Genomic DNA, 27,304 nt, shown 5'->3' with positions numbered 1-27,304 from the left:
GCAAAGCGTTTACGGTGATTTAATAAGTTACCGAATGCAATATCAAAGCCTAGTTGTTCCAACTGAGACACGTCTTATTGTGAAACACGTCTATGTTATTTTTGACACGGATTTCACGGTAAAATTGAACGCTTTGTTAATGGGGTTCTGTTGGACGGCGCTTCGGGAGAAAGCGAAACGGTCGCAGCAGCCGAGGAGCAACAGAAGCTAGTGTTTCACATCCTGCTTTGAGTTGCAAGCTGGTCGATGGTGAGGTCTCCTGACTGAGGGTAAAACAGACAAACAGCAGGTAAGCTACGTGTTTGTCTGTCTGTGCTGTAGATTGATGCAGGTAGCAGGTTTCGTCCTTTATGACAGGAAAGGTGAACGATACGCAGAGAATGGGCCTCACGTTACTGTACGAGCGGACACTCCTTCAGAGATAGCAGCTGCTCGGTGGGTTATCGAACAAAGATAGTGTTAAAAACACACAGAGATAAAGAGCCATTGGCTATATTACTGCAGGACAATGTGAATTTCTATATGTCGTTTGTGTCAAAGTGTTTAAGTCTGTTTGGTTGTACTTGAAGTCCTATATCCTAAGTCCAGTTGCTGTAATAACTCCAGTTGAAGTCTTTGCCTCATTTTGACGAAACTATCTTGAACTGAAACATAAAGCAGGACTTCATGAAACATCCCAAAATAACGGGTTAAAAATGCACCTGCCTTGCCCGAGACAAAGTGCAGGTGAGGTGCATTTAAGAGCAAACCAGTCGAGCTCACCATCTGAAGCCCTGGAGTCCTATAGCCCAGCAGCACAGTCTGATGGTTAAACTCAGTAAAGTTTTTAAGTTTATAAAGCAAAATGTGTCAAATGTCATCTTAAGACTAGTGTGTTGATATTCTGCAAGTGAAGGGGATTAAACACGATTTTTAAAGGATGTTTTCTGCACATCTGCGTGAGTAAGACATTTAAAAGTCAAACACTACATCTTATCTCGAAAGTGATAAGGAAAACAGAATGCTGGAGAAACTGTAGTTTTAGAGAAGCCCCTCTTAATCCTCCAGACTGAGGCCCTCTGAGGTTTACTCACAGCTGCTTTTCTAAAAGGGCTTCATCAAATTAGCTGGGGTTTTTTTCTTTACATAAATGGATGCCTTTAAATGTTGCTCGTTTTTACCTGTCTGTTGTTTAATCGGATAAGTTTTTATTTCGTGGTGAACACTAGGACAGAAAAACCCAGATTGGGGGAAGTGAAGGTTTTAGAAATATGGTGCAAAAGTTTTTTGTTTTTTTTTTACGAAGGGCTTTTCACATGTTTATGTCCAACATAAAGTGGAATGATGAAATTAACTGTTTTGAGTGAAAGTTTTGTCTATGATTCTATCACCTGCAGAGCCCAGGTTGTTAATGCATCCAGCAGGACAATCCTACCTGCCAACAAAGTCAGTCTGTTAATGATTATTGGAAATTGATATTGATTTTTTCATTGCCTGGGCTTTTCAGGTCACAAAGCTCAGGTTGAATGAAGGAGGGAGAGGCTGGGGTTTGTTACGGTATAGAAACAATCATTAACCAGGACTGCAAACAACACTGAGCAGGCCCTCACACCTGAGCACCTGTTGGGGTGTGTTGGATGCTGGCAAAAGTAGAAATCTGTAGAAATCTCTGAATCTGTCTGTAAACAGATAAAGCTTAAGAAAAGCCCAACACCCCCTCTTTAAAGCTGTGCATTAAATTTAAAGTTGAGCAAGGAATCTTGTTTGCATCATAGCAGTGACTCACTGCTTCCTTACTCCCAGGTATGACCAGACAAACAAAAACCAACAGTATTTACTTATTTAAATACACAAGGCTAAAAAAAAAGAGACTTCAGGGAGGGAAGATAAAAAAATAACAAACTAATTATCTCATAACGACTTCACTGTTACCTTTGTATAACGAAGAAATTATATGCAATAGACCTCAAAACTGGCTGTCGTCACTTACAGTCTAATCGAGTCACTCAATCAGAACTAATGGATGTGTAGTCATAAACTGGGTTAAACATTGTGAAGTTTAAATATCAAACCTTTGTAATAGTAGAATTTATTGCCGGGTTGATTTATTACTTGTATTTAGTGGTAATTCAGAGGCGTGGTAGTGTTGGTAGAGATCAGCAGACCATTGCAGCTCTAATGTGCTGTTTTAGGACCATCATGCTGCTTTCTTTGACACCAGTTAAATGAGTCTGACGCTGTTTTAGCTGTAAGGCTTTAACATCAGTGTTTATTTTGCTTTGCGTTTGTTCTTTGAGTGATGCTCACAGTTTAAAAACACCTCGATGTCATGTGGCCTGGATGGTTTGTAGTGAGAAGAAATGTCTGCAGTATCGGTTCATGACTACGAAAGGAGAAGAATACCTACACTGCAAAAAAATGAAATCTTATCAAGTGTTGTTTTCTTTTTTTAAGAAAAAAATGTCTTATTATACTTGTTATGAGCCACTTTCAACTTATCAATCCAGAAAAATGTCTTGTTTCAAGTTATCAGAGTACAAAATTAGGTTTCAATCGCTTGTAACCAGTAAAAAAAATCTGCCAATGGAACAAGAAAAAATTGCTTGAAAATTTCCTTGAGACGAGAACAATGTCTTAATACAAGTAACTTTTGTCTTATTCCATTGGCAGATTTTTTTACTGGTTACGAGCAATTCAGACTTCATTTTTGTCCTTAAATAACTTTAAAAAAGACATTTTTCTGGATTGGTCATGTGAATTTGGTTCATATTGAGTCTGAAAAGGAATTTTCTACTGGAAATAAGACAAAAACACTTGATAAGATTTCAGTTTTTGCAGTGAATGAAGGTAATTTAACAGCACTGAACACCAAACTTACACTTGTGAGCCTGGTTCAACAGCTTTGAGGACCCCTGATGTCTTATAAACTGGGAGATAAAACTTTTAATTAAAATATTTGTAACTGGGTAGCTGCGAAATGACTGGATCACAGTGAAGTTATTATGAATGAAGGAAGGAAATATGTTATGTTTTGATTAGCCCCATGTGTTTAAATGTCTGTGCTTTCATACCCCAGTGAGAACAATGAGTTTAATATAAGGGTCTTCAACCTGGGTGCAAAATAAAGGCAAACATGACCAATCACTATTCAAACATGCTGCAAATCTTCAACGATGCAAACTGTAAACGTGTTGATTTTCCATGTTTAAGTTTAGTCTTCTTCTTTTGTGTGTTTTTAATTTTGCATTAATCGATTTGCGTTCACATTTATGTTTGTTAATGCAGTTTTTGTGGTTATTGCAGCACTTCCGTGTCAGGATGTTTGAGCATTTGCAGAGTGTTTCACATCACGTGAGCAGACAAATTAAGAACAGACGATGTAGTTAAGAGGAAAATGTCAACATTAAGTCAGCAGCTCTGAAATTGGAGTCTGGGGACCTGCAGGAATCCCTCTGGGGGGTTAGACAGCTCCAGTTACAGTTCGTTAGAGTAACCCACCGCAGCTTAATTCACACATAATATCTCCAGTCACACTTCAAAACACGTCAAATTTAAGTCACATTTCAGGGTTGATTTCTGTGATTTTATGTGGCCCGGTTGTGGCTTGTCATTCGCCCCATGAGGCCACTTCAGGGCAGGGATAAAACTTCCACAATGTGCAGTCACTTGGGCCCTGGGTGTGACCTTAGTTTTTTTTTTTTTAGCGTCTTTTTGACTTTGCTAATGCTGTTTTATTTTTAAGTTTTGATGTTATCACTGAAAAAACCCTGTAGTCTTTAGTTAAGAACCCTCTCTGGTCCACAGGCAAGTAAGAGCTTCCCACAAAGCAGCGTGCATGTTTCTTGTAGTTTGCGAGAAGACAGGCCTGTTGGGTCAACCCTTTTGGTACTCTGTAACTGTTCAGTAGCTGTATCTGGACTCTGGATTCAGTGGGTCACTTATCAAGTTATCAGTGTTTACCACAGTGGAACCATTTGTCTGTTTGTTGTTGCAGAGTAAATTTTGATGAGGTTACATGTGTGTTGCTGCTTCTGTGCAGACACAGAGCTGTTCTTATGAGGAGTGGAGTGGTTAACACTTTTTTTTGTTAGCTATGACAGTCAACTTCAGCCATCTCCTTGAGTCTCTCACTTCACGTGGATATCTGTAAATAAATACTAGTGATTAATGACTCTGATATGTGTAAAGCAGAATATTAAACAGTGACAGCCCTGATTTAATTCCAGACATTTATAGTCATCATGTGTATGATGAAAAAATTAAGTCTTGGGTTGTTTGTTGAGTTGATATTTTTAGTTTTAGAGTCAGTATCATCTCTGTGTTCTCCCCTGTGGTCGACCCCCTCCAGCTGAGTTTGGATCGTCCTCACAGAGCTCTGTGACATGTTGAACCTGCTCACTATCCTTCCCAGCACATGGGTGGGATAATGACTCACAGTAAGGAGAAATCTGCTGCAGATTCTTCTTCTGCCGAGATTACAAAGTAAAAATCAAACAAAAAGAGTTCAAAAAGACAAACAGTAGGGTGTAAAGCTTGTATGTCTGCACCGTCTCTCCTCCAACAGTCGGTTGGCAGACTGGAGGTTTCAGTATGCTCTTAAAGGGATATTCCAGTATTTTTAACTGATAAAAATTTGTCTCGTTGGTCACGAAAAGGCAGATAATACTTTTAGGCACAAAAACTTTTGATATTATGTAAGTAGACTGGCTTGATAGAGACAGGATGAATTGAATGCGACAAGGAAAAGTGCTGGATTAGTCAGCCAAGATATTTAGTGTCATGATTTACCATTTTGAGCCACTATTTATCCTAAAAAGGCTTGTTCTAGGCCTTTTTTGTGCACGTCACATTAGGGGTGGGTACTGTTCGTGTTTGAAATGATACGGTACCGATTCCCAGCACCTGGCAATCGTTATCAGTACTCAATGCTACCGATTTTCAGTATTTTTGTGCATTTATGTGGTAAAAAACATCACTTTGTTTAATAAAAAATGTAAAAAAAAATTCAATTCAACATATTCATTTTTCAATATATAACCTTGCAATGCTGTTAATGCCCAGTATGGAAAATCGCCTACTCTTCTACTCCCTCATCCTCACAAGGATGTATTTAGCAACCTAAACATGATACCTTTTGATTTTACGTGAATCAATACCTGGTACTTTTGACAGAATTTGGTCAGTACCTATAAAAGTAACTAATTTGGTACCCATCCCCAGGTCATATCCTTTCAAAAGCAGGTACAGTGTTAGCTACATTGCTTCCTTTAAGGCCACTAGATGCAACAGATTAAAAGCCATTTTTCTTGCCTCTGTCCTCACAGAGCTCTGACAAAGCCCAACCTGCACACCTCCAAGAGTAAATAATACATTTCCTCATACATTGTTTGATTTGTGGTTTGAGAGGGTGCACTGCTGACTTTTACAAAGCAGAGAAAAGTGTTAACCTCACAGGTACTAAAGCTCAACACTTCATAAGAGCAGCACTAAGTGTGTCACCATCACTTCTGAGAGTTTGACTTTTGAATCATAGAAAACTTTTTTTACAAGTTTTTTTTTACAAGTTCTCCACAAGCAAACTGACCCAAAGAGCAGGGAGAGAAAGTGTTGGTGGAGGAGGACACCCAGGAACAGTTTATTTTTTTTATTACTTCATTTTTTCAATCAGTCAAAACTCATTATTTATCAAATTAAATTGTCTTAAATAATAATAGTAATGAAAACAGCACAAACAACCAAAACAAAACAAAAAACAAAAACAAAAACACAACAACAACAAAAAAAAAACACTGAGGAGGAATTATACATATACATACATATATATATATATATATATATATATATATATATATATATATATATATATATATATATATATATATGTATATATGTATATATATATATATATATATATATATATATATATATATATATATATATATATATATATATATATATATATACATATATATATATATATATACATATACATACATAAACTCATTTGATAGATCGGCTTAATTACTGTATTCATCTGTTTTAGTCTTAGTCCTTTAGTAGTTCATTGTTTTCGTTAATTGGTTATTTCTTTATTAAAGAAAAAGAGAAACTACAAAAAGGCTATTTATTTTAAACTAAAATTTGTTAGCAAGGACTTTGACTAAAACTGTTCTTTTTTATTTGTTTTTTTCCTTCCTCCTTTCTTTTTTTTTCTTTCTTCCTCTACCTTTTTTTCTTTCCCTTTTATTTGAACAGTTTAAAGTTTTATTTATTTCAGCTTTACTCCTGAAGTAGAAGATGAAAATGAAAAAAAAAAATCTAATTTAAGTTTTCTCCCCCTTGGCTCTAAACTCTTCCAGATACGCCAGCACTCATGTTTTTCTAAATGAGTTGCTGTTGCATTTTGTCCTTCTATTTTTCATACTCTAAGTCTTTAACGATGCAGTTCGCCGTCATCATGACTGACTGAACAGGGATCTGTTGGTGTCATTTTAAAGTGTGCACACATAAATAGTCAATCTGTAAAATTAGAGAAATAATTTTACAACTGACATTAAACAATCTGTATTTCCATCCTGCCAAAATCCAACTATATGCTCTCTGAAGTTTAAGTTGTTCCAGCCAAACTGGTAGGACTATACCAACAGAAGAGAAGAGATACCAGTCTGCACATGCCCACATGCTGCACAGAGAGGAGATCTGATGAGTCATAACATCGCCGTGGGTTCACTTATAGCGTATACATCCAACAATTTTCACCTCGACCTGAATTTCTTGCTTTGCTAATCTACGCTTTGTGCTGACAGGGTATCAAATGTCTGGATGGGGAGGGTGTCACTTACAGGAACCAGCTCTGGAGAATAATACAGAGCTCAGCAGTTCACCTCTGTTAAACTCTCAGTTCCTTGTTGTTTTATGCTCCATGCTGTTAGAACTGTGTTTTCAGGAAGCTGCTCACTCTAGTAAACTTAGCGTACACTTCCTGTTTGAATCTAGAGAGCAGGAGAGAGACAAGCAGGTGAGTTTGGCAGAACACTGTGCAGCTACAACGCTGGATTCCTAAACTAGATACTAAGAGGAGACACAGGCCTGTGTTTGAGATATTTGGTATGTGAGGGCTGTAAAAGGAATTTGCTTACTCATGTTAAACCCAGAAAAGAGAACAGACAATTTTAAAAGTCTGTATTTTAATCTTAACTCTGAACTTTGACCTGTGTCAGTGTCTTGTCTGCAGCTTTTCTCTTTTTGTAACAAAATCGCCCAAATCACCTGTGAGATCGGGTTCGTGAGCCTGAAGTTTTGTCTTTGAATCTTTTAACAAACCTGTTTTTGCTACTCAGTTTGATAACAGATAAATCAACCTGCTCTGTGGGATGTTAGTCTGCTCTTTAAGGATATTCAGTTCATCTCTGTCAGGTTAGCTCAGACACAAAGGGTGTTGTTCAGTTGCTGAAGTGCCTGAAGGTTTGATTTGAATGAGGTCAGCCAGTAAAAAAAAAAAAAAAAAAGGAAGAGTCAAAAATCTACTCTTGATGAATCCGACACACTTGTTTTGCACAGGCAGACTCTCCATGCTGTGTCCTGTGTGTGCAGCATGTCTGCAGCATGTACACACATTAAAGATTTTGGACAGGTGTGTTTGGATGCTGATGATCCTAATTTTTTTTTTAAATTACTTTCTCCATCCCTCTCTCTGCTCTCTGCATTCAAGTTATACACCTTCTTATATATAAAAATCCAGCACAGCCTAATGTACGATTTAAAAAAACCAAATGTGTCCCCTGAAATGGAAAACAGAACACAGGAATCGTCATTAATCATAAAGTCTTCAGGGACATGAAGGATTAATAGCTTGGATGGTGTTGTTGTTTTCTCTCTATAGGATGAAGACATTGTGAAAATCTGCTGTGGAGGCCACAGAGGAGGTGGTGGTCACTCTACCTCGATGGAGCGTCTCCACTGGGTGCAGCATCGCTGTCGCCACCTCCTGGCGGGCGACTCGGGGCGAGGCTTGTATTCTGCTCCGAATGGCCTGCCCAGCAAAAACTTCCCAGAAACCCACAGCTCGCCTCAGAGAGTCAGCGGGAAGCGGAGGACAGTGTTTGCACGCCATGGGCCCCATCAGCAGGAGTACCAGGCTGTGTCCAAAAACTACAAGGGCAATGCCATCAGGACTACAAAGTACAGCTTGTTGACCTTCCTCCCAATGAACCTATTCCAGCAGTTCCACAGGTGAGACTCACACGTGTGCAAGCGAACACAACAAACACAAAGAAAAACATCTTATTTTGTAACACTTCTGATTTTATCACCTTAAAAATGGAAGAATGGGACGTTGCATACATGAATTCCCATTGGTCTGAATGTTGTCCTGTTTTACCTGAAGGGTTTTAGTTTGCATTCTTTTCAGACAGATTTACAAACATCTGGATTTGGTTAAAAGCACATTCATTTTCTATATACAGTGGTGGGAAAAAAGTTTTTGGGCACCCTCAATATTTTTCACAATCTCAGTTTCAAACTGTCAGTTCTTAACATTGTCAGTTTAAAGTTAACAAATAACAGAGTGTCATAAACTTCTACCTCTTTGGACTAACTTTTGATTCTGAGCAGCACCGTCTTATAGATGTATTTATTTTTTTTACAACCATTTCTAATTAACCGAGCTTTTTTATGAGTCAATTTGTGTATGTAGAGGAGGCATAAATGAGCCTATATACCAATAAAAGACCTTTCACCTGAGGAAATGAAATACTAACTGAGATGTTTTAAACCACAATAGTTTTCCAGCTTAATTCAGGTGTTTGATGCTGCATTGTTAAATATATTTACCATGCAAGGATTAGCTTACATTGGTTTTAAACTTTGAAACAGGCAGGAACTAACAGTGATGCCTTCCTCCACTGATACCTTTGTTTTCCTGGTTCAGTCTCATCTGGGGTCTTCAACAAAGAGAAACAGATTAAAAACTTTCTGTTTGCATGTTTTTGTTTTTGTTTTTATCAGATTTAACCTGTATTAATGAAAGATCTGTCTGTGTCATATATATAAGCAGAGTGGCATAATCAATAATCAGGAGATCCTAATGGTCTGGAAGAACTCTGATTTGCTGCTCTGGTCTCTCCTCTGCAGAGCGGCCAACCTCTACTTCCTGTTCCTGGCTCTGCTGAACTGGGTGCCGGTGGTTGAAGCCTTTCAGAAGGAGATCACGATGATTCCTCTGGTCGTAGTTCTCATTGTCATTGCCATCAAAGATGCTCTGGAAGACTACAGACGCTACCTCTTTGACAAGAAGGTCAACAACAATGTGGTGCGAGTCTTCTGTGGGTAAGTGAGTCAGGTGTCGAACAGCTCTGTAAGTCATTCATTCCTTTTAGGTGTTGGAAATTAATAGATCTATAGATGTCAAAGTCAGACCAAATAAAGAATTGTATTTTAAACAAAAGTTAGTTTTGCCAACCATTTAAAGCCCTGTACTGTTCCTCATTTGAAAGGGAGGAAGAGCTCAGACACCTACAACTGTTACAACACCAGGATAAACACAACCTCAACCCCAACCCACTGTTTGAGGAGGGGTTTCAGTGCTGTGCTGGCTCACTGACTACAGAGATGCTACCACATGCTAGTTGAACTCTTACTTTCTTTCTGTGGAGGTAATTTTATTGGATGTTTAAACCCTCAAAGTCACACATCCGTGCCTCACAAAATAACATCTCTGTGGTTGTTTACCAACATGCAAATCTCAGTCTGAGAGCACATATTCATACCAGTTAGCAGCTTGATTTGCATTCACTGCCGCAGTTATTCAGATATGGTGGAAACAAATACACCAGGATAAGAATCAGGTTTATGGCTGTGCTGGTTCACATATATCATGGAGAAAAAAGAACATGTCTCCACCTTTATGAACTTCCTAAAACGTCTCCCGAGGCAGCTACAACAACAGCATCTCCTCTTTTTCCTCTTTTCTTTGATAATTTCATATTGTGTTTAGCCTAAATCCTGGTTTATACTTCAACTCGCAGTCAAGAGCAGTACTTCTGCATTGCTCTGCAATACTCCTCCAGAACACATGGGGGCAGTGTGGTGTTTACAATCCTGTGCCTTCAATTTCTGGTCCCTTTTTCTCAGTGAGTTTGAGTGTTCTCTGTTACACTGAAGCTGAAACATGATGGATTAGAAAAAAGGATTCAGGACCTGATGTGGATACAGAAAATAAGATGCTGATTTGTGGACCAGGTGCATGGCAGGTGTCTGCGTTGAAAAAAGGATATGACCTACGTGGTACGCTACAGCATCGATTTGATACAGAAGGATAAACCAGGCTGAAAAGTGCCAAAATCATTGAAATGATTGTTGAAATTCTCAAAGTTCAACGTCAGACTGGACGTAGTTTCTGTGACGTCACCGTTTGTTCCAGAAGCAGAGGCATATCAGAAAAGTCGACTAAACCTAACTTTGGTTGAGGTGGAATTAGAAAAAAAAAACTTGGAAGTCCTATAACCTAAAAGTAATGATGTCATCAGCATTAGCTTTACATCCAGGTCTGTCGTTTGGATTCAGCCTGTCCACCCTCTCTTTGGCAGTGTTAGATTATACAAATAGTGAAATCTTAATCAAAGAAGACTGAAGAGGGTCTGCAAACCCAGCTGTTGTTTCTGATGGATAAATGACTCTATTCTCACTCATAACTTGAAGGATCATCAGGAAATCAGTGACAGGACAAGCCCTGCTGCCGCTCTGCTCCTCCCCTTTCTCCCTCTCTGGTATCTGACTGCCCACTCAGTCATTTCAGGCAACTGTAAAACTTGAACCTTGAGTTTGTTTGCAGAGAACAGAGGAGGGCTCATGAATAAGTCACCAAGACTGTGAAGTACCTGCTTCCTGTTCACTCGTAGATGATCCCTTCGCTCTAGAAGGACAGGAGAAGTGATTCAAAAGCTGTCATATCATGAACATGGATATTAAATGACTATCAGGTAACTATTTCTGGCTGGTAGCTCTTCTGAGTGGAGCCGTAAACCCCCCGAGCTGTGGAGTGGACTCATGTTTAGCCTCGAGTGTTTTCATTTTACTAGAGGACGTCCACAGAAGAGGAGGACTGTGGTGCCCTCCTTCACAGAAGATGAGGAGCTGAGGGAACTACTGAAGTCTTACGAAAACAATAAAATCCGGACAACAAAGTACTCCCTCCTCTCCTTCCTGCCTAAGAATCTGTTTGAGCAGCTCCATCGCTTTGCTAATATCTACTTCATCTTCTTGGCTGCTTTAAACTTCGTCCCTGTGGTGGAGGCCTTTCAGCCGGAGATCGCTTTGCTCCCCATCATCATTGTGCTGTCAGTGACAGCCATTAAAGACATCTGGGAGGATTTTCGCAGGTTTAAGTCAGATCGTTCCATCAACAGGCTTTACTGCCATGTTTACAGCAGGTTGGCTTTTTTTTTACTCTGTTTTTAATGGCACAGTATCCAAAAGTTGACTTAGAGCCTGTGTTAAGGTGTGTTTTCTGCAGTGAAGTTGCCACACCATCACCTGGGTGAAGTACTGTGATTTTTAAAGAATACCCCTCTCTGTGAGCTATGCTGCTTTGCTGGTTAAACAGGAGTGTAGGACAAAGTTCATTTACAGAGAGAAGATTAAAGAGGGGGTGTAGCTTTCTCATATTGTAAACATGGATAAAAGAAAAAAACTGGATGTTCATACTGAGCATGTGCAGATTTTTAAATCACATATTGAATGTGTCTGTAAAAGGTTCAAAACGCTTTTAAAAAAAAATAACACGAGGTCTTCACCAGACTTGTTGAAATGATGATGTCATCACCATCACATTAGGATCTTTACACTGGTTCCATATGCTGCGTTCCATTTTTACTCTGAACTGGGAAGTTGGGAGTGGGAATGACGTCATCGCCTAGTTCAGTGGTCCAGTTGCCAATTGGGAAAAACATGCTATAACAGCAGTATTCTGTATATAAACATTGAATAACACTGCATATACGGCTGATTTATTGCGACAAACACTAGTCAGAAAAAGAATATAACAGGAGCTTAATTACTATTTTCTCCTGAACTCTGAATTTCCTACTGGGAACTTGGGGGTGGTATGGGTGCTTTGACTTACAAGTTGGAAATTCCAACCTCAGGCGGCGTTCCAGCTAGGCGTTCCCACCATGGACTGTATATAGGGTGGACAGCGTGATTCCGCCATTTATCATTGTACGGTTTTGAAGCCAAAATACCCCCGTCACAGGCACCACCATTGTAGCAGTTTGCAGCCAGAGTCTGCACAGTAGAGAAGATGAGGGATTTTGGGAGAATCTGAGTGGAGCTGGGTGACAAAAATATATTTATATTTTTTTCTTTCCAGAGTCTAATCACTTCCTGACTCTACCTCCCGACATATTTTACAGTCCCCGAAAAAAATACACGAGAACGGCAGCTGTCAATCTTCGTTAAATGTGACGTAAAGCCTCGTTTTTAACTCGTATAACCAATGAAAATGAAACTTATCAGAAAAAAAGAGGACTTGAATATACAAGACAGCCGAATGATATCTTCAAATCACCACAACAATCAGAAATATGAAGCATTTCTACGAGGTGTAATAATTTTTTTAATTTGACCACAGCCCAACTGGAGTGGCTGGGGAGTTGGATTTTTTGACCTATACTGCAGCCAGCCACCAGGGGGAGCAGTTTTTGTGGAGACCTCACTTCGAGCCGATCAAGCAGACGTCCATTTTTTTTACAGCCTATGGTTCCCATTTAGAACACTCCGTAATTCCAACTTCAGAGTACAAATGGAAAGCATCATTACACATTGGAGGGGGTGGGGCCTCAAACACCAAGGTCTGCCAATAGCTCCACCCCCAGCAGGCCTCCAGGGGCTGGCCAATCAAAGTCAAGGGGATTTGTGCAGCAGGGAGCCGTTGAGATAAAGCATCTAGCACAAAATGTTTCAGACAGAGAAATAAGAAAAAAAAAAGTTTCCTGAAACCCGAGTGACGAAAAAAAGAATTTTGACCTCATCTGGTGCATAGGAGAGGGAACCCTGTAACTCTCCAACTTGCAAAAAACTAAATCAACAACAATGAAGGTCTTTTTTCGCCTAATGGAGGTCTAGTTGCATGTTTTTCACCCCAGTTATTTTTACTTCTTGTTTCTCTCATTTCATCCTCAGGAAGCAGAAAACATACGTCCAGAGGTGCTGGAAGGATGTGCAGGTGGGAGACTTTGTGCGTCTGTCCTCAAATGAGATCATCCCCGCTGACTTGCTGCTGCTGTACTCCTCGGACCCTCGTGGGGTGTGTTACATCCAGACCTCCAACCTGGACGGTGAGACCAACCTGAAACAGAGACAGGTGGTGTCAGACCTCCCATTTCAGGTAATACATGAGGAGGTTTTAGAGGAGTCATACCTACATCTCTTCACTGTGATCCACATATGTGTGGGTTTGTGTGTGTTGGTTTGTCACTGGTGTTTGTGTGTTACAAGGGATCAGAGGTTGAGAACTTCAAGAGTCGCATCGAGTGTGAAAATCCCAACAATGACCTCAGCAAGTTCAGAGGTTACATGTGAGTCAACTCTCATGTATAACATTCACTCTTTCATCCTTTTTTTTTTTTAATCAAAGGAAAAATCTTGATCAATTGAAGCGCAGTGACATTTGATCTGAATTCACTCTAAACCCTCCATGGCAAACAGATAACAGCCTTTAAAGATGATGAAAAACAATCAGCTGATTGTTCAGGGGGTTTTTGTGTGCCTGCTGTTTCACAGGGAGCATCCTAATGGAGTTCGTGTTGGCCTCCATAACAGCAACCTGCTGCTGAGGAGCTGCACCATCCGCAACACAGAGACTGTGGTGGGCATCGTGGTCTATGCTGGTAAGAGCATAAAACCAGTTACACAAACCAGTTTAGCGTTCTTTTAAACAACGTCAACAACTGATGTGAAATCTTCAATTTTCCCCTTGTTGTGTGAGAAGAAACACAGCAGGAGGATAACATCTCCACTTCTAGTCTTGTCTACAGTTGTAACAGTTCCTCTGGACAACATTAGCCCTCTCTAAGGATGTCAAAGAGGGTTAGGACAGTGTTGTCATCATACGAACAACACTGTGTAACCTGATCCCTATAAATATTGTCAGCAATCAGCAGTGTCGGATTTGTGAAATCGGTGTGAACTAGAGCTGCACGATTTGGGGAAAAGGTGCGATTTGCGATTAGGTGGACAATATTGCGATTGCGATTGTGCTTGCGATTTAATAAAAAAAGTTGTGTCATGATGAGTCTACAGACTTGCTTGGTTGTCATGGAGAAAAATCTGAATTGCATGTGCTGACATTGCGATTGCGATTGCGATATCCTCTTTTGCGATTACGTAATTGCGTGTGCTGACATTGCGATTGCGATTGCGATTGCGATTGCGATTGCGATTGCGATAATCGTGCAGCCTTAGTGTGAACCTTTTATTTTCTCAGTGTTCAGTGTTCAAACAAGTTCAGATGCCCTGTGAAGATATTCCCACTTTTTCCCACAGCAGTGGTTTGTGTCTGTGATCTGTTCTTCTCCCGCTGTGTGACTCAGGTCATGAGACCAAAGCCATGATGAACAACAGCGGGCCTCGATACAAGCGCAGCCAGCTGGAGAAGCGTCTGAACACAGACGTCCTGTGGTGCGTGCTGCTGCTCGTCGTCATGTGTCTGACCGCCGCTGTAGGTGAGCACCAGCACTCAGGGGGGTGAGAAAATGCATTCGTGGTTGTGAGTCTGATTCTGGGCTTTATTTATTTATTTTTTTGCAGTTAGGATTAATTCGGGCCTGTTTTTTCTTGTATCGAACAGATAATGGCTCATGCATATATGCAACACTGTGCACAGAGATGCTATTTTTTCCGTGGCACAGTCTGTGGATCATTTGTAGTGTTGTTTTAGCTCATTTGCACATGTTAGAAAAAACACAATCCTTTGGTCATTCAGGCCCTGGACGTTCAGATGCGTTATTGGTGGGTAATCTAGGGGGGAGTTGCTCCTTTGATCACACAGACCTTTTAGCTGTGCCGTGCAGCTCAGGGTGTTTAGCTCTGAACCAGATGATGTGGTTTTATCTCATCTCTTACAGAGATCACTGATCACTGCTGCTCCAGAGGTCACAGACATCAGCTCGGTGCAGCGTCAGTCATTTGTTTCCCAGAGAGTAAAGTTGTTCTGGTGTCTGTGTTTTCAGGTCATGGTCTCTGGATGAAGAACCTCAAAGATCCAATCTTCAGGGTGGACGGGGAGCCGTCTCCTGCTTTGGCTGGATTCTACGTCTTTTGGACCATGATCATTGTGCTGCAGGTATATTTGACTTTCTCTCAGCCTTAAAAAGACAGCTGCTTAGATGACAGAGGGAGAGAAAAATAGGGATTATTTTTAATTGTAAATCACATAAAGATACTACGAGGGCACTAGAGGAACAGAAGAGTAAAAAAACACAATACCCCCTTTTTAATTGCACTGTAACTGAGACATCCAATGTGATCCCCTGAAGCTCTTGGCATGTTTACACCCTTGGTTAATACAGCAACAAACTTTTACACCTCATGTGTGTGTTACATGTTTGAAGTGCTGTGTCGATCGATGCATGGTGCAGAAGGTGTAATGACTTCCTGTCCAACAGGTCCTGATCCCCATCTCTCTCTACGTGTCCATTGAGATCGTGAAACTGGGTCAGATCTACTTCATCCACAATGACCTGGCTCTGTACAATGAGCAGCTGGACTCTAGGATCCAGTGCCGGGCCCTGAACATCACAGAGGACCTGGGTCAGATCCAGTACCTGTTCTCTGATAAAACAGGAACTCTGACAGAGAACAAGATGGTGTTCCGCCGCTGCAGCATCTTTGGGGTGGAATATCCGCACGAGGAGAATGGTGAGCGGACGAGATCTTCAGCAGATCTTCACAAGAACTTGCTGAAACTAGAAAAGCAGTCAGAGAGCGCAGACCTCCACCAAGCATATTGTGATTATCACGCAACACTTAAGTCCTACTTTAATGTTATACTCCCTTTCAGCAGACTGACTGCTACAATTTGGTGTTAGTTGCAGGGTTGTACCATAATTTGTTACCTGACAGTGTTGAAAATTATGATGACCCAGTACATATTTCATATTCCAGATCTTATTATCCAGAATATTTCCAGGATCTGGATCGTACTTTTACATCTGTCAGAAATTATGGTGACCTTGTCTTGTATTGTTTTGCAAAGCAATTTGACCATTTATCTGAGTTATATATACACATATGGTGAAGAATAATCCTTTAAAAAAATCCAGGATCCAGACAGTGATCCGGATCACCTCCAAAATTTAATCACTTCTTCCTTATCCCATCTTGAACATTTCCTTAGAATTACATCAAGATCAGTTCGTTACTTTTTGAGTTATGTTGTTCACAGACAAACAAACAGACAAACTACCAAAAACAAAACCTCCTTGGCGGAGGTAATAATAAGGTCTTCACATAAGGTACTCCTGACCCTTATGTTAAGACCTTGGCAGGCCTCCAGAAGGCTGGCCAAACAGAGGAAGGGGGGTTTGTGGATGTGAGCCTTAAAGGGACCGCAGCTAAAACAAAGTGTTTCAGACAGAGGCTGAAATTAGTGTTTTTTTCAAACACCAGAGAGAGGAAATTAAGATTTGAGATTTGAGCTTTAAGTCATGTAAAGATACTACAGGGGAACCAGAGGGACAGAATACAGATTTAAAAAGCACAATATCCTGACTTTAAAAACTGTAATTGCATATAAGTCTTTTTTTTCCGGAGTCAAAATCTGTCTTTATCCACTAGAGGGACAGGATAAAGACTACTAAAAGCACAGCATCCCCTCTTTAAAGTGTGTTTTTAGGCGACTTCTGTATTCAGTAACGCAAAGGATTTAATGTAATCTGACTCTAATCACACTGGTTGTGTTTTCGCTCCTGTGTTTTTCAGCTCGAAGGCTGGAGGTGTACGAGGCAGAGAAGAGCGAGGCAGCCGGTCACTCTGTGACACTGAAGTCTGGCTGCAGCGGGAAATCTCTGAGCTGCCGCTCGCTGAGCTGTAACCGCAGCTCTGTGTCTCTGCACACGCTCACTGATGAGGCTGAGGAGGAGGAAGACCAGCTGAGCAATGACATCCAGCACAGGACCAGTGCCTTCTGCAGCCGTGTGGTCAGAATCACACACACACAAACACACACACACACACACACACTAAAGCTTTTTTAATCAGTAACTGAAGGTGTGTGCTGTGGGCTCTGAGTAACTTTTATGGGAGCTGCTTTATCATGACTGAAGGAAAATATCATCCGTGAATCATCAATAAATAAAAAAAACAAGTTCATTGCAGGTCAAAAATCTCTAACTCATGCACACTAGAGTATTTAGTTAGCTTTGGCATCTTTCAGGGCTCACATGTTCTTTTACCTCAGGGAGACCTTTGTGCATGCTAGTCTTATCTTAGCCTCCCTGTCTCTCTGCCAGGCGAGGGAGGTGGTACCAGACCCTGACCTGGTGAGAAAGCTGAACTGGCTCTGCTCCCCTGCGCTGACTCTGAGTGACGGCTCCTCCAGGACCCCATCCAGCCTGGAGCTCACCTACATCACAGACTTCTTCTTGGCTCTGGCCATGTGTAACAGCGTGGTGGTGTCCTCGCCCAGCCAGCCTCGACATGTGGTAAGAGGATAGCCTCTGGATAACTCTGAACATCCTCCATATTTCTTTCGATTTGGTATTTGACCTCATTTCCTCTCCTCCTGCAGGTACCTGAAGCACGGACACCCCTGAAGTCTCTGGAGGACATCAAACTGCTCTTCCAGCGCTTCAGCTTCTCTCCTTTCTCCACCCTCTCCCCTCCTCAGGTCAAAGGCAGCCCTCACAGCTTCACCAGCAGGCTGTTTGCCAGCAGGAAGACCGGCTCCTTCACCTTCCCCACACCTCCTGACAGCACCGCAGACAGATCAGAATCAGGCCCAGAAAACCAGCTGGAAACTCCCATCCTGATGCCTAAAGTGGACTCAGATCTTGGAGTGGGAGGAGGAGATGCAGGACAGGTGAAGGAGAGGGTGGATGATATTTCAGAGGATGTGAAGATGAGCCCTGAATCGAGGGGCCTGGACTGTGATGATGAGCTTCTGTATGAAGCAGAGAGTCCAGACGAGGCAGCTCTGGTCCACGCAGCCCAGGCTTACCGCTGCACCCTGAGGGGCCGCTCTGCAGAGAGCCTGCTGGTGGATCTACCAGGAATCGGCTCTTTGGCCGTCCAGCTGCTCCACATCCTGCCTTTTGACTCCAACAGGAAGAGGATGTCTGTGGTGATCCGCCACCCGCTCTCAGGGCAAGTGGTGGTCTACACAAAGGGAGCAGACTCGGTCATCATGGACCTGACGGAGACGCCTAAAGGTAAAAAAAAGCAGCAAGGCCTATGAAACATCATCTGTCAAATATTCTCCTTTTTATAGCAACAAATAACAGGTTCAAAGAGAAGCGCTCAGAAAAAAAAAGACAGTTAAGAGGATGTTTGAGCTTTGATGGGCTGGTTTCACACAATCAATCAATATCCTTTATTTAACCAGGTAAAAACTCATTGAAATTTAAAACCTCTTTTTCAAGAGTGACCTGGCTAAGACTGCAGCACAAAACAGAAAATAAAACAACGATGAGAATATAATTACTCAGTGCAGTCACCAGAGCCAATTGCGCTAATTTCTCTGTCTTTTATAATCGTTTTAAATTCCCCAAGGGTTACAAGTTCAGTTCTTACTCTCAGGACATGCTCCTTTATAATGTCCACAGATATGTAGGCAGAAGTCCAAGAATAGATTTATTACTGTACATCAGCCAATGAGAGTGTCTGCAAATGTACAGAGAAGGACAATGTGCAGTAGCATATAGGGAACAGTGATGAACTTGATAGCTGCAACCAGTAATAAAACACAAGGCACAGTGATATACAGTATCTTATTCATCTAAAAACTGATCAGGAGCATCCATAAAAAGCAAGCCTCCATAGTCCAACAAGGGTAAAAACATTGTGGTGATCAAACCCAATTTATGTTTCAGCTTGGCAACAAGTTGGTCAATGTGCAATTTAAAAGACAGGTTCACATCAAGGAGAATGCATAAGTATTTATAAGACGTTCAATTTTAACCCCATGAAAAGTTGACAAGGTGGGGTGCAAGCTGCTTTCCATTTTATAATAGCGTGGTCAATCACGTCAGCGGATGTTGAAGGCAACACCTACACTGCTCACCTACTGACCAAAAGTCAGAAATTGCGCAGTTGGCTGGTGAGAGGTCAGGAAAATGTTCAAAACTAACTCTAACAGTCAATTTCAGTTTATAGTTACTTTTCATTAAATGAATATTAAAGAGCCATATGAGCAGTGAATCTAGTTTTCACTGTGGATTACTGTTTGTGTCTAGACTTGACTGTTTTTGGAAGTCTCGATACTGTGTTTGTTTTTTATACTGATTAACTGATTTGATTTTATGAAAATCAAACTTGATTTTTTTATCATAATAAGAGCAATATTCATCAGCTGTTTATTTAGCCCAAGCTTGAGTTCATCTAAAAATACTGGCTGATGTGAGAGTCTGACAGCCTCCAAATAAAATTGCAGACTGTGCTTGTCACTAGAAACACAAATCTTTTTCAGTCCAAGCAGAAATAATAGTTCTTCATCTAAGTCTTTATGAACTTCATGAATATTAAAAGAATAAAACCCTCTGTATGTTCTGTACTTTAAAAAATGATGTAAAAATATTGCTCTGTTGCAGGCTCATGGTTTGTAAACATTAGTGAAGATTTCTGAGAGTTAAAGCGTCTGAAATCATCTTCCTGGCCATTCCTGGCTTAAAAGTTTGTCTTCTCAAAGATCTGAGGGTGATCAACGACATCACACAGCAAAAACTGAAATCTTATCAAGTGTTTTTGTCTTATTTTCAGTAGAAAATTCCTTTTTAGACTCAATATGAGCCAAATTCACTTGATCAATCCAGAAAAATGTCTTGTTTAAAGTTATTTAAGGACAAAATTGAGGTCTGAATTGCTCGTATCCAATAAAAAAATCTGCCAATGGAACAAGAGAAAAGTTACTTGTATTAAGACATTATTCTAGTCTCAAGGAAATTTTCAAGCAATTCTTTCTTGTTCCATTGGCAGATTTTTTTACTGGTTACAAGCGATTCAAACCTCATTTTTGTACTCTGATAACTTGAAACAAGACATTTTTTCTGGATTGATAAGTTGAAAGTGGCTCATATCGAGTATACTAAGACAATTTTTACTTAAAAAAAAGACAAAAACACTTGATAAGATTTCAGTTTTTTGCAGTGCACCATGAATGCTTCTCTTTGTCCCTGTGATGTCCAGGTGCAGAACATGCTCAGGAGATCTACGGCCACATCAGAGAACAAACCCAGAAACACTTAGACAGCTACGCTAGAGACGGCCTGCGCACACTGTGCATTGCCAAGAAGGTGAAGTTTGATATAGTTCAAACCTTTAAATCCTCCCTGCCATTCATTCAGAGTGTTCTGTGTGATGTTGAGTGATGTGTATCCTGTGTGTCAGGTCCTGGAGGAGGAGGAGTACGAGGTGTGGCTGAAGAGGCAGCTGCTGGCAGAGAGCAGCATAGAGAACAGAGAGGAGCTGCTGCTGGAGTCGGCTCAGAGGCTGGAGACCGACCTCACTCTGCTGGGTACGGGAGACTTTAAATACAAACACTCCTGAGTCAGAGTAGAGACAAGGGTCTGAAATGTGTCTATGTGTTCAGGTACCACAGGGATTCTGGACCGACTGCAGGAGGAGGTCCCAGAGACCATTGAAGCCCTTCAGAGGGCTGGGATCAAAGTATGGGTCCTCACTGGGGACAAAAAGGAGACAGCCATCAACATCGCCTACGCCTGCAAACTTCTCCGTCCAAACGACCAACTGCTGACGGCCAGCTGTGGGAGCAAGGTGGGTCCTTAGTGGTTTTCAGAGTTTCATATTTAATCGATTCAGCATTGAGCTTGTGCAGATTATTACCCTCAGATTGCGATTCAAAGTGTCTGAAAACATTACAAAGAGGGAATTTACAGAGAGACTTTCTTTGTAACTAGAAACCAGTGTCATTCAATGATATCTTTCAGCGACAGAGAGCATCTCACCCAGCTCAAACCACGCTCTTCAGCCCCATCTTCCCAGGGGATATACTTCACTCACATAGAGTGATTGTAACCCTTCTCATGTCTCTTTCCAACCAGGAGGCGTCTGCTGTGTTACTTCAGGAGCTCAGACTAGAAGTGCAGAGTGGTGGGGACAGTCTTACAGAAGCGACAGGGAATCATGGGAAGCTCTCCTCAGACAGTAGGACCGGTTTTGTCCTGGTTATAGACGGACGCACGCTGGACTGGGTCCTGCAGGACGAGCTGAAGAGCGACTTCCTGGAGCTGAGCTGCAGGTGTAAGGCGGTGATCTGCTGCAGGTCTACACCGCTGCAGAAGAGTGAGGTGGTCCGGTTGATCCGGGACCAGTTGGGCGTCATGACCCTGGCTGTAGGTGAGGACTCCAGACTTTGTCAACTAAGAAGCAATCAGAGGTACTTTGGTAGACAACATCAAGAGCTGCAAAACTACCAACCACAGCAGGATGAGCTGCCTGATTTCAACTCTTTATGAAAGTATTCCTTACTCCTCTTTTTCCATGTAAACATGAAGACCAACTCCTCTTGTTTTTGTTCCTAAAGGCGATGGCGCCAATGATGTGAGCATGATTCAGGTCGCTGACGTGGGCATCGGGATCTCTGGTCAGGAGGGTATGCAGGTAATGACACCATCTCCCACCTAAGAGCTTTCAAACTGATGTAGCTCCAACTGACAGTTGGGGTTTCTAAATAATGTACTGAACTTTGTCTCTGTCATCTGTCAGGCCGTCATGTCCAGTGACTTTGCCATCTCCAGGTTCAAACACCTCAGTAAGCTGCTGCTGGTCCATGGCCGCTGGTGTTACTCTCGCCTGGCAAACATGATCCTCTACTTCATCTACAAGAATGTGGTGAGAGTCCTTCATCAACCCTGAGAGACTATGGTGTAGTCATCCAATGTCAGCATTAGAGCTGTCAGAGCTGAGCTTTTCCAACAGAACGCCAGGATTGTTTAGTTGATGTCAAACTGAATATCCACTGACACATTCAGCTCAAGGTCTCCAGTTTACAGGGTCACTCTTTTAGCTGTAACATCAGGAGCTGACAGACACATTCACACTGTCAGGCTCAAAGAAAACCATTCCCAAAAATCTGGGAATGGGGAGAGAGCCCAGTGTCGTGGCTGTGAGGGAGGTGTAAAAATACACCAAGAATAAATAACAGCCCAAAACAAGAAGCAGATTATTGTATGGAGGACGAAACATTTGAAATTGTGGCAAGATATTCAGAAGTGTTTCATGCTAAGCAGATGTTGGGCAGGAATCAGACAAAGAGAAAAAGAAGTTGCAGTGCATTCTGGGACATATAGGCTCACTTTGCAGGGCATCAAAAGCAGTAGAATCCAGATATCGTTCCCAGTTGAGCCCTTTCTGAAACATTTATTGATGTAGTGTGTGTTTAAATGTATGTTTGCACAGATGTACGTGAACCTCCTGTTCTGGTATCAGTTCTTCTGTGGTTTCTCGGGAAGTGTCATGACAAACTCCTGGGTGCTCATCTTCTTCAACCTGCTCTTCACCTCTGTTCCCCCTCTCATCTACGGCGTCCTGGACAGAGACACACCTGCGGATACTCTGATGCAGCTGCCTGAGCTCTACCAGGACACACAATCCTCCAAGGTCACTGTGTGCACACACACAAATGCAAGCTGCACACTAATCTGCACTTTTTAAGCAGCTGCAATTTTAGTTCCCGCTCTTCATTGGCTTGTATTTCTGTGTGAAAGTTCCCAAGATCATTAGAGATTAACCAGCCTGGAGGAACAGAAAGACTCTAAAAAACAGTTGAAGTTTATTTGACACGAGGTCACAGAGTCTGTGGGTAGAAAAAAAAGTCAGATTGTTTTGCAGGTTTAAGCAGACGCAGCCTACATAAAACTTTATCTCCATTATCTGGATCAACATACTGACAAACCACCACATAATGCTGTCATCTGTGTTTCTTTACATCCAGGTCGTAGAGCTGTACAGCATTGAGTCATTAACCATTAGCCAGAGTTAAAAATAGAACATCTGAGCAGATGAGAAGTGTGGAAGCTTCTTTAAAGATCTGAAAGTGAAAGTCTTGAAGTTAAGACACCAAGTTTCAAGGACTCACATGAATCCTGTCTCTCTGCAGGTCTATGTGCCCTCCATGTTCTGGATCACAGTCCTGGATGCCTTTTACCAAAGCCTCGTCTGCTTCTTTGTGCCTTATTTTGTAAGAGCGACTTAGCTGCTAGTAATTCATGTCTTGAATGTTTAACTCTGTGTGTTATTGATTTATCCTCTTGGTCTCATTTTTATCCCAGGCGTATGCAGGATCAGACATCAGTGATCTGTCCTTTGGTTCTCCAATCAACGCCTCAGCTCTTCTCATCATCCTGCTGCACCAAGTCATCGAGAGTCACACTCTGGTCAGACACTGAGCTATTTGTTTTTTTTACAATATTTTTATTAGTTTTAACTGGTTGATCCTCAGACAGCTCCAGACTGATTTAACTCCTGATTATTGTAATAACAGATGTGTCAGAATCATATTAACAGACCTTATGTTCAGGTATGTTCTTTTGAGCTCATCAAGAGGTAAATTGTTGCTTTGATCCCCGGAAAGTTTGTGGGAAACTATGTTAAGTCATTGGGGCTGTCAGCACCAGAGTTACTAGTCAATCAGCTGTTGTTGTAAAGAGGATCATTTAAATAGTAAAGAGTCTGTTTTACTAAACATTATTGTTCAATGGGTTATTTAAATGTAAGTAAAACCTGGCACACAAAGCACTGTAAGCTCCGCAGAGCAGATCATGGAGCTGTAACCCTTTGTGCGCGCTCATCATTCAGGGATTCAGGCTCTGAGTGTCCCAGGTGTTTTTGTGGACTTTCTAATATCTCTGTATTTTGCAGACGTGGATCCACGGGCTGGTGTTGTTGTTCAGCGCTGGTTTCTACTTTGGCTTTGTGCTGGTCTTCAGTTTGATCTGTGTGACCTGCAGCCCCCCCACCAACCCCCTGGGTGTGGAAACACTCCAGATGTCCCAGCCTCTCTTCTACATCGTGTGTGCTCTCACTACAGTGTTGGCTCTGTTACCCAGGTATACACACACACAAACAAGAACACACACAGATTAAAAACACACTTTATAAAGATTCAGCTGTCATCATCCCCCAGTCCTGAGTCCTGAGCAGCCACAAAGACTAAAAGTTTAAAGATGCCATGAGGATCTTTTGTTATTGCACTCCCTCGCCACCTTGTGGCCTGGAGTCTCACGCACACTGTCGTAAATTACTTTTAGTGAGGCGCGTGTTTGTTTTGGAATTAAATGACAATTGGATCAAAACAAATTTTCTTTGTTCAAGACAACTTTTACGGGATACAACACGCCGAGGTAAGGTATTTATCAGTACAGTTACATGGCGCTACAGTTTGAAATGTGACATCAAGCAAAGGCTGTAGCAGCTGGCAACATGTTAGCAACATCTGCAGCCTAGTGCTCTGACACTAATTAGCCCTTAGCTTGGGCTGTATCTCTCTCCTCTTTGTCTTTCTTCTGCTCTTCTGTCCTTTTTCTGTCTGACAGTTAGGCTCCAGTGTCCACCACCACTACAAAATTAGTCATAGAAATTGTTTTCATCAGAGGAAAACTCAGATCTCTGTGTTTTATCTCTTCTCTCTTCTAAACTTCGTCAGCCGGCGTGGTGTTGTCATAGGGACCTAGACATGCCGTAAATCAATCCAGTCCTGGTCAACCCAAACTGGAAGCTAAGAAGTAGAATTTTAAAATGACCTGTAACCAGCAACATTGGCGCTGATAATCTCATTATTAAGTGTGCGCTTTTTACGATCAGGCATATATCTAGAAGGGAGACTTTTTCAAGATCACTTCCCAACTCCTCACAGCCCCTTTAACAACCAAGTGGCCTCACTGCTGCTACTTTTGTAATTGCTTCCTGTGAAAAGAATAGGTTAAACTTGAAAGATTTGTCACGAATAGCGTGATGATGGACCACACCACATGAACAGGATCCTCACTTTCACTCTCTCCCCTTCAGGCTGCTGCTTCGAGCTCTACACAACACCTTCCACCCCACTCCTGCTCTGAGAGCAGCTCAGACCGATGAAGTGGATTCAGAGAAATACCACAGGAGGATGCAACGCTGGAACCTGAAACACTCCCGAGCCAAGAGAGTGCCAGTGTGTGTGGATAACCCCGGCCTGGAGCCAAACACAGCCTCGGTGATATCCTGACCAAGGGGAGGGATCACTCCTCTGACTCCACTCCACAGATATTTATTTTCTCTGCTGAAGCAATGATCATATGATGTCAACAACCAAAGAACTCTGATTGAGTCTGATTTACTGAGAAAAAAAACAGACCTGTTCAGTTCACCGGCTGAACCAGGACATCTGTTGGATACCTCACCTAAGAATCTGTGAAACAGCATATCCTGTTGGAGGACATTATTTATACATGGATCATAAAACATCAACAAATGTGTTTTTAATTTGTTAGGACCAGTGAGTGAGAGCAACCTCCACTGCCTTCAGTTTGTGATCACTTTAATCAAATGAGGCCTGATGGTGATGACGATGATGATAATGATGAGGAGTCATCAAATCTCAAAGAATCAAAGCTTCAGGATGAAGGATAAATTGACCGAGTCATATTTTATTCTCAGGTATGGATGAATTCATCAAACACAGAGGAGCTTATTGGAGGGTCAATGAAAAGACAGGCTGCACTTCATGCTAGTGTTAAAATTGACTTTTCTGCCCTCCTGATCTGATCCTTTGTTTTGTGGAGCTTTCAACATGTGTGATCAAAATATCAGTTTTTAATTTCTTAGATTAGTAATTGTGTCCAATTTCTTGTAAAAATCACCAGGAAAAAGAAAATAATTGAGCGAAGGCCTCAGAACTGAGCATTAAAGGTGTAGATGGTGCATTGTGACCACAAGGGGGCAGTGGTACAGTGACTAATCTCCCTTTGTGGGTGATGCTTTAGAAGTAAACACTTTCTATCTTCTGAGTAGATGAGGTCTTGTTTATTTCTCTAAAATCAGTTAAAGTTGTACAAGCAGGGAGAGACAAGACGCGACACAAAGCGGAGGAGATTTACCCGTTTCCAACACTGACACTTTTCTGTTCTTGTCCCACTCCTCGTCTCCTTTCCTCTGCTGCTCAGCCATTAAATACCAACCAAAAGTTTTCTTACTCTCCACATAAATTTACTGCTGCTTCCTGAAACTTATATCCCAGTGGCTTTGAAAACAGAAAAAGGTGACACCATGAACTTAATTAGTTTTTGCTGGTTGTGTATTCACGGACAAAAATTTGCTGGTCAAGTTTCTTTAAATGAAAAAAATGCCTGAATACCAGAAATTGAACACACTTTCCTGAACAGTCTCTGGTTACATTTTAGTCAGGATTAAAAACAAGAATAAGGAATGAAGCCTGCAGGGTGGATGTTGATTTTTTTTTTTTATCATAAAACAAGATGAGTGTGCTGTTCTTTCACAGATGATCCGTCAGCCTTTGTTTTAAACAGGAAGTGAGAATGAAAACAATGACAGAGATCACCTGAACTTCTGCTGTTAACCACCATGTACTGTTTCCACTGGGAGCATTTAACACTGGGTTTATTTATGCTGTGTGATGATGAACAAACACTGGAAGGTGTGTGATGTCTTACATGTGTTTACAGTCCTCTGACCTGAGGACAAAAAAAAATATTTTAAAAAGAGCCTTTAACAGAGATGCTATTCTGAGCGGCCTGTTTTTGTTTACCTGCTTAGCTGGAGGTAAATGAAAGATTAATCTCTGAGTCATACTGACTCCATTTCCCTCTGTTTTATTTATTTCCTCTAATCAACACTCAGTGAGGCTGTTTACTGTGTGCACATGCTGCGTCATGAACAGAGGCTGAAGATGAGCAGATTGTGACTCGATAAACCAGCGAATGCCATCAAAAAGCCTTAACTTCACTTTCACATGACAACCTTCAACTGAAGCCTTAAAAACCAAAGTGCAGCCACTGAGAGGGTTTTTTTTATAAGTTTAATCATTTCTTCTTTTTTGATGGGTGTATGGAACAAACTCCTGCTCCCTTGTACTGTTGAAGAAAATCAATAAACAGACTTT

General features: G+C 41.5%; 1 protein-coding gene across 1 annotated transcript; it reads left to right on the top strand.

The window, feature by feature from the left end:
- Window positions 1-81: 81 nt before the first annotated feature.
- On the top strand, window positions 82-27,304 carry atp10d (ATPase phospholipid transporting 10D). Its single transcript, XM_074691784.1, has 23 exons — window positions 82-289; window positions 7,862-8,211; window positions 9,112-9,306; window positions 13,159-13,363; window positions 13,474-13,553; window positions 13,759-13,865; window positions 14,568-14,699; window positions 15,207-15,319; window positions 15,642-15,894; window positions 16,957-17,174; window positions 17,487-17,678; window positions 17,765-18,404; window positions 20,377-20,483; window positions 20,578-20,704; window positions 20,780-20,964; window positions 21,252-21,546; window positions 21,734-21,810; window positions 21,916-22,041; window positions 22,609-22,809; window positions 23,309-23,389; window positions 23,481-23,585; window positions 24,070-24,257; window positions 25,216-27,304. Exons 2-23 carry the CDS (start codon window positions 7,925-7,927, stop codon window positions 25,409-25,411), a joined length of 4,110 nt encoding a protein of 1,369 aa, XP_074547885.1. The 5' UTR covers window positions 82-289; window positions 7,862-7,924; the 3' UTR covers window positions 25,412-27,304.

This window comes from Halichoeres trimaculatus, unplaced genomic scaffold (genome assembly GCF_033239565.1).
Source record: "Halichoeres trimaculatus isolate MK-OKI-2021-1 unplaced genomic scaffold, fHalTri1.1 fHalTri1_scaffold_17, whole genome shotgun sequence".
NCBI lineage: Eukaryota > Metazoa > Chordata > Actinopteri > Labriformes > Labridae > Halichoeres > Halichoeres trimaculatus.
Note: the sequence above shows the minus strand (reverse complement) of the source record. Positions and strands in the feature narration are given on the sequence as shown.